The 13,976-nt window shown below is 35.3% G+C and overlaps 1 protein-coding gene across 1 annotated transcript in view; it reads left to right on the forward strand.

Moving 5' to 3' along the window:
* BMPR1B (bone morphogenetic protein receptor type 1B) overlaps positions 1 to 13,976 on the forward strand; it is a 162,478-nt gene that overhangs the window by 124,824 nt on the left and 23,678 nt on the right. Inside the window, exons 5-8 of the mRNA XM_082653820.1 lie at positions 4,316 to 4,412; positions 5,465 to 5,603; positions 12,124 to 12,316; positions 13,107 to 13,404. Of these exons, the coding sequence (XP_082509946.1) occupies positions 4,316 to 4,412; positions 5,465 to 5,603; positions 12,124 to 12,316; positions 13,107 to 13,404 (727 nt within the window). The remainder of the gene's footprint in view (positions 1 to 4,315; positions 4,413 to 5,464; positions 5,604 to 12,123; positions 12,317 to 13,106; positions 13,405 to 13,976) is intronic.

A 13,976-nucleotide genomic window follows, 5' to 3' on the forward strand; every position in this document is an offset into this window, starting at 1 on the left:
CTTCGGGCCATGGTATTTACAAGACTCTTTCTAGCAATATGGTTTTTTATTTCTTATTGCAATTATGAGCTATCTTCTAGCCTTATAGAAACAGTCCTGGCATTTTAAGCAGTTGCAAACCAGTTAATTATCAGAGAGGAGACAAGTAATGACAGAATGCTGTTTTGTTAGGAAACCATTGGTGATTCTTACTTGCCTCTCAGAGTGAACCAGACTTCCCTAGAGAGTTCTCCATTCTGCTTCCCTGAGCAGTTGGAGTGACAGCCAGGTAGAAATCTGCTGGCCTAGAGAGAACTGTGGGCTCTGTTCTTTTCCTGATATGTATCTGGAAGTGTTCGCTTTCCAAGACTCTGGCAGTGACTTGAATGTTTACATTGTTAATGCTCAGAGCACAGGTAATGGCAGATTAAAACATGACAGGCACGACCAACAGAAACAAAAGGCATATTGATACGGCTCCTATTTATGACAAAAGACAGGGAGGCAGCAGGGGACAGGTTTATTGGGGCAAAGAAAAGGAAAATGGGAAGGTAATGCTAGCCTTTAAAAAAAGTACTTGATGGTAAGGAAAAAATCCCTTAGATTCTTTCTGGTCTCATTGCTCTCATAAATCAGAAATCTAATATGATGAGTAATAAACACACTGTTCTTGGGCTTCCCTGGTGGCGCAGTGGTTGGGAGTCCGCCTGCCGATTCAGGGGACACAGGTTCGTGCCCCGGTCGGGGAAGATCCCACATGCCACGGAGCGGCCGGGCCCGTGAGCCATGGCCGCTGAGCCTGCGCGTCCGGAGCCTGTGCTCCACAACAGAAGAGGACACAACGGTGAGAGGCCCGCGTACCGAGAAAAATATAAAATAAAATAAATACACTGTTCTTACGGTTCAGAGTGTTCTGCATTTACGTGGAAAAGTGAAAGTCGATGAGGCTGATAGTTTTTAGTAAAATTATATCACTTGAATGAAAAAGTATTCTGTATTTGTATACGGAAAATACGTTGTGCATATGTAGTTAGTTACTCTGGTTTTGATAGAGTATCCAGCGTCCTCTTTGATTTTCTGCAAAATCAGGCTTTTTTGCTTTTGTTGTCCTTAAAATTGGAAATAGATTTTAAGCTGTTTGCAGTGACATTATGTGCACCATGGTATTTGTATACATGCATGTGTACAAACGTTGTTAATTGCTCTCTCACTGGCGGAGGTATTGTGCTCATTTTGGGTTATTGTTGACTTTGCCTATAACCCAGAGGAGTGGGGGAGGTAAGGAGGGAAATTTTACTAAGAAAATTCATTGTGTAAAATCTTAGCCCACATAATTTTAAGAGCTTACAAATTATTTTCAAGATTTCCTACGCAACACTTTTTGGATAATGCATGTGGTAATTATATATGATTCCTGTTGTTGTTAAAGGCTGAATGGCTCTTTGAATGTGTACTCCAGTAGATCACGGTCTTGAACTGTTTCTCTGCTCAATTGGCAGTGTTTCTGAATTTAATATAAAACTGCTTTTTAAAAAATGGTCTCTCATTTAGTCTTTTCAGATGCAGACAGACTACTTCCATTAATATTTTACAAGTAGTGTAGATCATAAATAATTATTAAACATATATTTTAGACTGAGGAGTAAATCATAACATTAACCATCATAAGATTTGGATGAGAAATTAGTATAAAAATCTGTGGATTTTAGTTTATAATAAATAATCCAAAGTTTCTCTGATAGATTTCACAGTAAGATTTATTTTCATTTCATGTGTTCGTGTTACTTTCCTGATTTTGGTAATTGCATTACCATTTGGTAAGACAATGTCCTTGTTCTTAGGAAGTTCACTCTGAAGTGTTTATGGGTGGAGACATTATGTCTGTAACTTCAGATGATGCACAGAGTATACATACATATAAATAAATAAATATGAATACAAACATGTACATATACATATCTTTATATATAGAGAGGGAGATAGGCACACACATACATAGAGAGCAAGAGAATTATAAAGTAAATATGGTAAAATTTTTAAAATGAAAACTCTCTAAAGGGCATATTGGAGTCCTTTATCCTTACAGGTTTTTTATAAGACTGAGATTATTTCAGAATAATTAAGACATATGTTCACATTGATGGTAAAAAAGAAACTTGTAATCTTTTTTAAAGGGTGCTTTGACAACATGTATGAAGAACCTTAAAATATATATCCTTCAAACTAATAATTCTACTTCTTCAAATCTAGATTAAGAAAATAATCATTGACATGTGCAGTGATGTATGTGTAAGAATGTTCATCACAGAATTTTATGTATCACAGCGAAGATGTATTGTAGCAAAATCTTTGCAATCTCTAAATACACATCATCAGAAGACTGACTTTCTAATTAGGATGTGTCTGTATATGTACTGTGTAATCTTTGAAACTCATTTTGCAGAAAAATTTTTATTGTTTTGGAAAATGTTTACAATATTATAAATGAAAATGATCTAGTTACAAGGCAATTCTAATGATTTCTTTCCCAAATTTTTTATTTGTGGTGAAATATACATAACGTAAAGTTTACCATCTTAATCACTTTCAAGTGTACAGTTCAGTGATATTAAATATGTTTATAATGTTATACAGCCATAACCACCATCCATCTCTATAGCTGTGTTCATCTTGTAGAACTGAAGCTCTTACCCATTAAATATTAACTTCCCCCATCTCTCCTCCCCACAACCCCTGGCAACTACCATTCTTCTTTTTGTCTTTCTCGTTTTGACTTCTCTAAGTATCTCATATAAGTGGAGTGTTTGTCTTTTTGTGACTGGCTTGTTTCACTTAGCACAGTGTCCTTAAGGTTCATTCATGTTGTAATATATGTCAGAATCTCTTTCCTTTTAAGGCTAAACCACGTCTTATGTATATACCACATTTTGCTTATCCATTCATATATCAGTGAACACTTGGGTTTCTTCCATGTTTTAGCTGTTGTGAATAATACAGCTATGGGCATGGGTGTATACAATGCCTTTTTGTGAACTATTTTCTTCATGAACTTTTTTTTTGTTCATTGAAATGGTACTGGAAAGGCATACACTAAAGTGTTAGCAGTAATTTTTGTAAATAGTGAGGTGGTGGCAATTTTATTTATTTTATTTTAGTTGGTGCTTTTCAGTTTTTCTTCAGGGAATGTATACTACTTTTGAATGAAAAAAAGAAATTTACATTTAGTGGGGTAAGGTCCCCAGCCAAAATGTTTAGGTAGCCGTACCATTAAAAGTATACAGCACAGTTGGAAAACATCTTGTTTGTAGGTAACCAAAGTCATAAATTACAATACCTTTTAACATTAAATAGCAGTAATTACTCTCTCAAAGATGTATGGTGCCCTTCATAAGAACGGTGCTAGTTCTATTACTAGGTAAGTGCACCAGGTTTTCAGTCAGTTTCCTTAAAATACGTTCCAGAGACTCCCTGCATATAAATCACCTGGGATGGTTGTAAAAAAGAAAAAATATACTTTGAATAAAAATCTCTGGGGTTGAAGTCAGTAAATATGCATCTGTATAAAGCTGTCCAGGTCATTCTTATTTTTACATTTGAAAACTCATGCCGTAATATTATAAATCTTATTTGTCAGGAACTGGAGTTAAAACAGCATGAATACTGTTTAATAATTTGTTCCTTAAAAGAATCACACAGTAATTCTTTGAGTGGAACATACCCATTCTTTTAAAATAGGATGCTGTTTATGAAAAATTAAGCTGTGTATTTTTGAAGGGCATCTTTGTTTAAAGTAATGCAAATCACGTATTCTATTTATTTGGCAATATTTGAGGAATTCTGATCCTTTGTATCCATCATAGGATTTCTTTGGTTTTTATGTACAGTGAATATAAATTTGTTTTTTTATCCAAATTCATGATATAGAGTGCTCCAGAAACCACATGAGAAAAATCTGTACACGCATCAGCTGGATCTGAAATAAAGATGGACAACCTGCTTATATTTTAGGGGTATTGATCCATTTACATTTATTTATATCCTGTGCTTTTATCCTATGTCAAACCTATTCCTTCCAGAGAAGAAGAAATGCATGCTCTTGAAGTGAGTGGCTAGATGAACAATGATTCATGTTACTCAGACTTATTTAATTTAGAAAGTATATATATATATATATATATATATATATATATATATTTCTTATCAATTAGCAGATTAAAAGGACCTCTCAAATCTTGCACATGGAGCAGCAAGCACTTTTAGGAAAGAGTTGCTTCCTAAATTTTAAATGAAAATAATCTCTGTATCATGGCTCTTTTTACTTTATTTTTAATTTCAGATTTTGTTGATGGACCTGTACACCACAAGGCCTTACTTATATCTGTGACTGTCTGTAGTTTGCTCTTGGTCCTTATCATTTTATTCTGTTACTTCAGGTAAGTTTCTAACATGTAGGTATAGAATTTTGAGTTTATAATATCATTCTCATACTCTTCTACCTGTTGACATTTTTTACCACAGCTTTCCTTGACCTAATTAGATCTTAGATTTCACTGATGATATCAGTTACTATTGATAAATATTTGTCCTAATGAAGCTATTAATAGATACCTATCTCATTTCTGCTTCAGATATCAAAACCACCCAGAAAAATTTTCATCCCTAGGAAATTTATGGTAGCTAGGAAATTCAGCAACTAGTTGCTACTGAGGTTTGACTCAAAGCAGAGAAATGACCATGGTGAACTTAGAATTGCTTTAGTAATTCCTTATTCTGTGAGCTAACAATATCCTCTTAGCACTGAAAGATTTTAAAGATAATTTATAGATCAATTATTAAAATAAATTATGTTCAGTTATTAAATTACAGTATGGTCATTACAAATTATTTTCAGTCACCTAAGAACTCATTTTCTACTTTGTGAAATATCAAGGACCTTTAAATTCTTATCATTGGCTTTTTGTAATAGTAATTTAGGTTACTTTTCTACAAGTAGGAGTTGATTCAAATAACATCATTTCTAATTGAAGGCATAATTATTGATAAAAGTTTTTAAAGTTTCAATTTATCTCATTTATCTATACATTGCCTTGGATGAGAAAATTGTAATGTCTTTTGTAAACCAAAAATTTGCATCTGTAGTTGATCAGGGACCTTATAAGAAAAGATTTTAGGGAATGAATATTGGAACTGTATAGAAACATTAATGGAATGTAGCCTGCTTGGATATATGCATTTGATAGGAATAGAGAAGAAAAATCATATGTGGTTGTGAGTGAGTAAAAACATGTAGTTTACTTTAAAATATAGGTTAGAAGAGTAATTACGATTTTGTGCTGGAAATCATAACTAAGGGTAATAAATACTGAGCATCTAATCTTGTATTATGTGCAAAGATAAAACCTGCTGTGGTTACTGTTTTATCTGCATGTTTGCCACTATCATTGCAATCCAGTGTCTAACATTATCTTTCTTTGTGCATCTTCAGGTATAAAAGACAAGAAACCAGACCTCGGTACAGCATTGGATTAGAACAGGATGAAACTTACATTCCTCCTGGAGAATCCCTGAGAGACTTAATTGAGCAGTCTCAGAGCTCAGGAAGCGGCTCAGGCCTCCCTCTGCTGGTATGAGAAGAACATACCTTGAATTTAAAGGAAATGTATTCTGAGAGGAAATGTCAATAACTGCTGGGTTTCATTTTACTGAAACAGATAGGGCAGTGGACAAAGAGAAAGCTCTCTGCAGTCAGTCAGACATCAGATCTCAGATACAGGGTTTCCTGATAACATTTTGACATATTGGGGGTGAGGTCATTGTTCTTTAATGTAAGTGTATGGTTGCAATCCAGACCCTCAGATGTTCTGATAAAGAGCAGATTAGAAAACATTCAGCATGGGACCATCTTCCCTCTGTTTTCAGTAAGGATAACATTACTGCACTTTGGCCTGGCTTTTGAAGGCAAAAGTATTACAACCAAATGGGATCTGAGTACTTCTACAAGAGAAGAAGGCTGCATCTCAGCTGGAGGGTTTATGTTTCAGGGTGAAGCCCTGGCTTTTCCATTCAGGAGAGTTTTAATTTTCTGATGGTCAACACTGCCAACTTGGAAGAAAATATATACTGAACCCAAGGCACTTGCTTTAATGAGAAAAGCATTTGGTTACTTTATGGACCATGCAAAAAGATTGTTGGGACTTGGAATGGAAATAACAATATTAATGAGAAATATTTTCCTTTATAAACTCTTAAGACTGATTTTCCTAATCTTTATTGTCTGGTTCTGACTTTGGATATCTTGTTTACTTGATTCTTTTGGTGACCTCTATTTAGTACTAAAAGTAACTAAAAAAAAAATCTCAAGCCAAGAATTTATTTTATAACTTTTTATTTTTAACATCCAAAAAGCTGTATACATTTATAACTTGAAGAGTTTGGAGGTGAGTACACATCTGTGAAGCCATCACCACAATCTAGGCCATGAACATATCCATCATCTCCAAAACTTTCCTCCTGCCCCATTCATTCATTTATTATTATTATTATTTTATGATAAGAACACAACATAAGGGACTTCCCTGGTGGTACAGTGGTTAAGAATCCACCTGCCAATGCAGGGGACACGGGTTCGAGCCCTGGTCCGGGAAGATGCCACGGAGCAACTAAGCCTGTGCGTCACAACTACTGAGGCTGCGTTCTAGAGCCCATGCGCCACAACTACTGAAGCCCGTGTGCCTAGAGCCCATGCTCCGCAACAAGAGATGCCACCACAATGAGAAGCCCAGGCACCGCAAGAAAGAGTAGTCCCCGCTTGCCACAGGTAGAGAAAGCCCACGCAGCAACGAAGACCCAACGCAGCCAAAAAATAAATAAAATTATTTTAAAAACCCCACACAACATAAGATCTAATCTCTTAGCTCTTAGCAAAATTTAAAAAATACAATACACCATAATAGAGGTGTTAGCTAACACTACTGTGATAATCATATCACAATATACAAATATATCAAATCAACACATTGTATACCTTAAACTTACAAAATGTTATATGTCAATTGTGTCTAACTAAAAATAAAGTTAGTGTCAGCTTTTAGCTCTGAACTAGGAAGAAGAGTATACAATACAGTATTGTTAACTGTAGATACTGTGCTGTACAGTAGATCTCTAGGACTTATTCACCTTGCATAACTGAAACTCTGTACTCTTCGACTAGTACCTCCCCTGGAGGTGATAAACCAGACACAAAACCACTTGTGAAGTAGTCACTATGACCAAACCAATGCTACTTAGGATGTAAGTTTTTTTTTTTTTAAACTTACATGTAAAAGTTCTTATCAAATTGCTTGCCTTTTCATTCTTAGAATTTAACTCATATATAGCAAATATCATTCTTATATTTAAAAATGTTTTATTACACTTCTTTTTCAAGTACAGATATTAAAATCCCTTTTGATATTAATCAATCAGATACGCTGTTAGAATTGAAGACTACCTGTTTTCCTCCTTCTAGACCTTTTTTTTTTTTTTTTTTGGTGCGGTACGCGGGCCTCTCACTGCATCGGCAGGCGGACTCTCAACCACTGCGCCACCAGGGAAGCCCCCTATTAACTCTTTTACTTCCCTGGATAACACATTCTAAAATCTAGTAGTGGTTATGGGTCTTCTTTCTTAGCTTGGTGAGCATGACATCCCTCTCCTCCCACCTCTTCCCCACCTGCTTCTTGAGCTCTAGCATCAGCCTTGAGTAATTGTTTCGAAAATACAACGTGTTTTTAAAATCCATGTCTTTGCAAATGTAATGTCTTTCTGGAGAGTTCCTCAGACTATGGCTCAAGGCTTACCCCATGTTTTATCTCTGACAGATTAGCCCAGACTGAGCCAGTCTGTTTAACTTCTGTCTTAACAGTTTGCTTATTGTACCAGTGTAGCAGTTTAAAATAACATTGTAATTGGTGTTAGTGTACCTGTGTCTTTAGGTAGACTCTCATCTCTTTGGGGTGGAGACTACATTTGTTCACTTTGTATCCTTAGTAGCATACCTGAGTGATTAAAGAGGCTGCTCAATAATTTGTTTTTTCCACTCCAACTTTTAATATCTGTGAAAACTATAATATCTTACTTCTGTAATCTAGACACCAAAAAAACCCAGCATTTGACTATTAACTGGTCCAGTCCTGGCCAGACTCTCATTTAATCCTCATAGCAGCTGTGAGGTAGTACTAGAAATGTATCCCTGTATCACACAGCAGGGGCATAGGCCCCTGACTTGGGCCAACTGGTTAATATGTGGAGAAGCCAGGATTCAAACCCAGATGATCTGCCTGTAGAATCTGTGCTCTTCATGTTTGTGAACCAAATATTAAATAAAACAAAGAATTGCGTTTGCTAGCAACAGGATGGGAAGAAGGATCCTGTCAAACTCAGTTTAGTGAGGGGAAATTCTCAGTATTACAGATTTACGATCCTGTTTTAAGATTTGATTTTTAAGATAAACAATGCAGATATGCACAGTAGTCTCTCTGCATATTAATTCCGATTTGTGGTTTATTTCATTAACATAAAGGGAAAGTTCATGCCATGTGTATAAACACATACTTGGACCTAATATTTGCCAAGTGACTTTGTATATAAATCCTTTAAGGGAGGAATATCATAGGGTGGTTGTAAGAATTAAGATAGTTTGCCTGCCATATATATATATATATATATATATATATATAAAGATAAATATACATATACAGATATATAAACAAATATACATATATATAAATAAACATACATACACATACATAAATAAATATACATATATAAATAAATATATAAATATACACACATATATAAATATACATATATATAAATAAATATACACATACATAAATAAATATACATATATAAATAAATATATAAATATACACACATATATAAATATACATATATAAAAATAAATATACATACACATACATAAATAAATATACATATATAAATAAATATATAAATATACACACATATATAAATATACATATATATAAATAAATATACATACACATAAATAAATATACATATATAAATAAATATATAAATATACACACATATATAAATATACATATATATAAATATACACATACATATATAATAAATATACATATAAACATGCCTGGCACATTTAATACATACATAGTATGCGCTCAGTAAATGGTAACACTATTATTATTTATTTATACCCTATTTATCTGACCTTGTAAAGGAACAAAAGGTGAAGTAAATTGTCTCACTGAACATCAAACCTCTTAGTTGAGGAATCTTTTGTGAAAAATATTTCCAATATGTATCATTAAGTCAGCCTTACTAAGCAAAGTATTTTAAACAGTATATTCGTGTGTAGGGGTGTGTGTTTTGTTAATTCAGGGACATGTAGAGAGCACAGAGCATTACTTACAACTACATGGTTTTCAGTGTCCATCGTGTACACGGGCTTAACCGTTAGACACTATCAAATAGCTGATCACTAGATAAGAGGACATTTCTGAAATAGTGATAACTCCTTATAATCCTTATACAGCTAATTGTACCCATTTTGCATGAAGTAATTCTTCTCTTTTTGGAATCACAATTATAGTGATGTTTTTTATTTATACAAGCTGACTTTCAGAATTGATATCTAAGAATGTAATACAGAGGGAAAGTTTAAGTACAGAAAGACCTGAAACATGAACTAAATGAAATAAAAACTCAAATAACATAGTTAAAACATTTTTCAAATTATATTTTCAGGTCCATAGATGTTATAATAAATCTCAAAATATAAGGATATTTTAAATTTCTGAATGTAATTTAGTGAGACTTTCTATCTTTGAGATAAGTTATTCCTGCTCTTGTGAGCATTGCCAATTCCAACTATGCTTTCATGAAATTAATTATATATGTTATCATTAGAAAAGAAGTGGATATAAAGCTGTTTGTTAGGAAATGTTCTGTAGATTTACGTAAGTACTGCTTTGTAACATCTATAAATTAGTAATATTTCTTGAATAAATGTAGGAAGTCTCCGCAAGTCAATAATTTGACTACTTACGGATTTGGCTCTCAACTGCTTAGTGCCCTTGACGCTTCTGTTCCCTTATTTAGGAATGCAAATGTGCTGAAGGGGTCCTCACAGAGCCTTTCTGACTCCTAAAGGGAGGAAGGCTGCTCTTCATACATCCTTCCTCATTTCCTTCCGGCTGAGTGGCTAAATGGCATGTCAGTAATGCTTTTATTTTTTAATTCTTCTTTCACAGGAAAAGAAAAAAGGACTTTATCTTGTCCCCAAAAGCTTTCAGTCTGATATTAGTGCTGGTAATGGTTCTGGCAATGGATAGCATTACCTCTTGAATTGATAAAATCGTCCATTATGCAAAAACAGAGCACATCCCAGCTGATAGACATCTGTGGTAGGCAGAATACTGGCCCCCCCAAAATGTCCATGTCCTAATCCCTAGAATCTGTTACTTTACATGGTAAAGGGGAACGAAGGTTGCTTATCAGCTGTCCTTGAAGTGAGATTATTCTGGATTATCTAGGTGGACTCAGTATAATTACATGGCCCTTAAAAGTGCAAATACAGAAAGAAACACTTTGGGTTTACTTGATGCAAAGCATGTCTCTGCGAAGAGTACATTCCAATTTTCTGACCAGGTCTTATGAGAGTTCTATTCTTTATATAGGTCTCCCAAATTATGTAAATGGTCACCAATACTTAGCCCCTTCAGTCATGGAGTTCTTAAAACATTTAAGCAGAGGTAGAATGAAGATCATGTGTAAAGAGACTTACAACCTTTATGCCGTTTAGCTCTCCTATTTTCCTTCTCTTTGTCTCTGCTGCACTCTATAATTCTTCAGAGCTCCCTCACAGTTTAACTTTCTCCCCAGCTCTAATCGGCTGTTTTACGTCTCCATTTTACATTTCTTGTTATGACAACTCTTCCACCTCAAAGTATAATTTTCAGTAATTTCTTACTGTTTCCTTGTATTTCATTCTGTCTCATTTCTTCACACATCTCCTGTAGTGTTCTTGGCATTTTGTATTTGTATTCCAGTATCTGTAATCTGAAGGGGTTAAATCTGCTTGGATTGTTTCTCCTGCCTCTCATTTGCAGTGGCTGTTTCCTTTTGTTTTAAGGCGTTTTACTCTGTAGGATCTCTTTCTCTTTCCTTTCTTTCTCTCCCTCCATTTTCTTCTCTTCCTTCTCTCCTTCTCCCCCCAACCCCACCTTGGGGCTTTCCTTTATTTCCTTGTGAGCCCAACAATGTGTTATCAGTGTTTTGTTTCTTATATTTTATCCACGATCAAAGTTGTATGGTGGCAAGAGCTCCTTTAGAGCATCTAGTATCTCACCATAGTGGTGGAGTGAAACGTATTCTGCGAATGATTTCCTCAAGAGAGGATTTGTATTTGCTTTTGCCAGGAGCCATGGTGATGGTGTGCTACCAACCTAGGACAAATTTGGTACCATTCAGTGGTTCCGGCTTAATGCTAAAGCCCAGGGTTCAGTTTCTCTAATTTTAAAGGGGTCAAAGTTCATGTTCTAGATCTCAGTGCTGGTATTATTCTTTGTCCAGACAACAACCTGGCTTTTGAATATGCTGCTGAATGCTTATCTATCCCTGCTCTGGTCTTAACTCTGTCCTTCCTCTTTTCCTCCCTCCCTCCATTCCTCCCTGATCAGAGATTTCCTTTCTTTCTATGTGTGCCCAACAGTGCATTACATTTTTCTTTGGTTGTATTTTATCCAAACATATAGTGACATGATTCCCTTCAGAGTATCTAGTATCCCACTATAGTGGTAGAAGTGAAAAGTATTGTGTTCTGCCAATTACTGTGAACCCATTCAGGTTTTTTCTCTGTGAAAATAATAATAGGTAGAATAAAATACTTAATAATTTGGAAGCAATACTTCAAACACTCAAAATCCACATTCAATTTCAAATACATTTAAAAGAGGACAGCATAAATTAATAAATAAATGCAAATAAGTTGTCTCTGTAAAGAAAAACTACTGGCTAAATATATTTTACATGCATTTCTTCTCCGGAGGAAAAAAAAAAAAAAAGATTAAACAAAGCTGTTGTGCTGTGAATACACTAACAATGTGTTTTGGGATTTAACAGGTCCAGAGGACTATAGCTAAGCAGATTCAGATGGTGAAACAGATTGGAAAAGGGCGCTATGGGGAAGTTTGGATGGGAAAGTGGCGTGGCGAAAAGGTAGCTGTGAAAGTGTTCTTCACCACAGAGGAAGCCAGCTGGTTCCGAGAGACAGAAATATATCAGACAGTGTTGATGAGGCATGAAAACATTTTGGGTGAGTAAAAGTCTGTATAGCAGTGTTCAGGGTTTCCTAGCTTTCCTCTCTTTTTCTGTTAACATCTGCATATTAACTCATCTGTGTAGACCTGTTATGAAATATATAGACATTTTCTTCTTGGCATGAGCCCAAGAATGTCATACGCTTCTAATGGGAGACCTCGCAGGAGGAGTGACTAAGGCACTTCTGTGGATGAACGGTGGGTTGGAAATGGAACATGTTCAAAAAGCTTTTTCTTCCGGGACGGGAAATGCAAAACCAGAATTTCTTAAGGTTTCTTAGGGATTGAAGGAGCACATTTTTGCCTAAGTGCTGTGAAAAGTTATGGGAATTTTAGCTGCAGGGTTTATTTATGTCCAGAGTTTATATTGATAATTGATTTCCTTTTTATTTTCTCAAGTTAGAAATGATCTAGCTGGATCATTCAAGTAGAAAGAGTATAAGCTAATCATGGAGTGTGTGCCTGTTTTGTAAACAGTGTCTTATGTGTAACTGTAATACCAGGAACTATTTACCGTTAACCTCAAGATCATTTAAATATCAACTGCTGATGAGAAAGGGATCCTGTTTTCAGATACAAACTCTTAGTGTTTCTCCACGCCTGCTGTTTTGATGGCCTCTGATTGGTATTAGTGATTTGATACTGTCATAGGCACAATCAGAAAACTGAATGAAATGCCAAACAAAAGACACCTATGACAAAGAGTGATAGTTGAAAAAAATAATTATCCCGATAATATTCAGAAAACACATAGCACCAACCCTTGTTGTCTTTTTTTCCTTGTAGGGTTCATTGCTGCAGATATCAAAGGAACGGGGTCCTGGACCCAGTTGTACCTAATCACAGATTATCATGAAAATGGTTCCCTCTATGATTACCTGAAGTCCACCACCCTAGATACTAAGTCGATGCTGAAGTTAGCCTATTCTTCTGTCAGTGGCCTATGTCACTTACACACCGAAATCTTTAGTACTCAAGGCAAACCAGCAATTGCCCATCGAGATCTGAAAAGTAAGAACATCCTGGTGAAGAAAAATGGAACTTGCTGTATAGCCGATCTGGGCTTGGCTGTTAAATTTATTAGGTTAGTATCAATTGCGAACAACAAATATACGTTTTACGGTTCTTTTCTATGACTTTTTACAGATGATACATTTTGTAGCTCAGGGCTTTTAGGATATTTAGTGGAGGAGAAATTTTATTAATTTTGACTTTTCTGTGGAGGGAAGAAGAAGAAACATTTTCTTTACAACAGATAAACAGTATTTGGGTCAGTCCTACTGTTTCTAAGCTCATCAGTGACCTGACTTCAAGACAGTGTTCACATAGGTTTGAGCTGTCATGAAGCTATTTAGAAAAGAGGTCGCTCATGTCCGGGATTGTGTGGTCAGAATTCTGCATAACATTTGTAAGTAGGGAAAGGTTTCAGGAAAGAGCTCCAGATTATATAGTGATGAAGGTGATTTTTATATGATATAAGAAAGATAACTTGCATAGATATTCTATGAGAAATGTTAAAAACTAATAAGCAACACACTGCCAGTGTTCAGCACTATTTTACAATAGCTTCTGTGGGATGGGGAGGAAAGCCCCATGGTTGAGGCTCTATTTTGCTTACCTTTGCTCTATTCATAGCAGCTCCTTGGATCTTGTAGA

This window comes from Grampus griseus (assembly GCF_964374135.1).
Source record: "Grampus griseus genome assembly, chromosome: 4".
Taxonomy (NCBI): domain Eukaryota; kingdom Metazoa; phylum Chordata; class Mammalia; order Artiodactyla; family Delphinidae; genus Grampus; species Grampus griseus.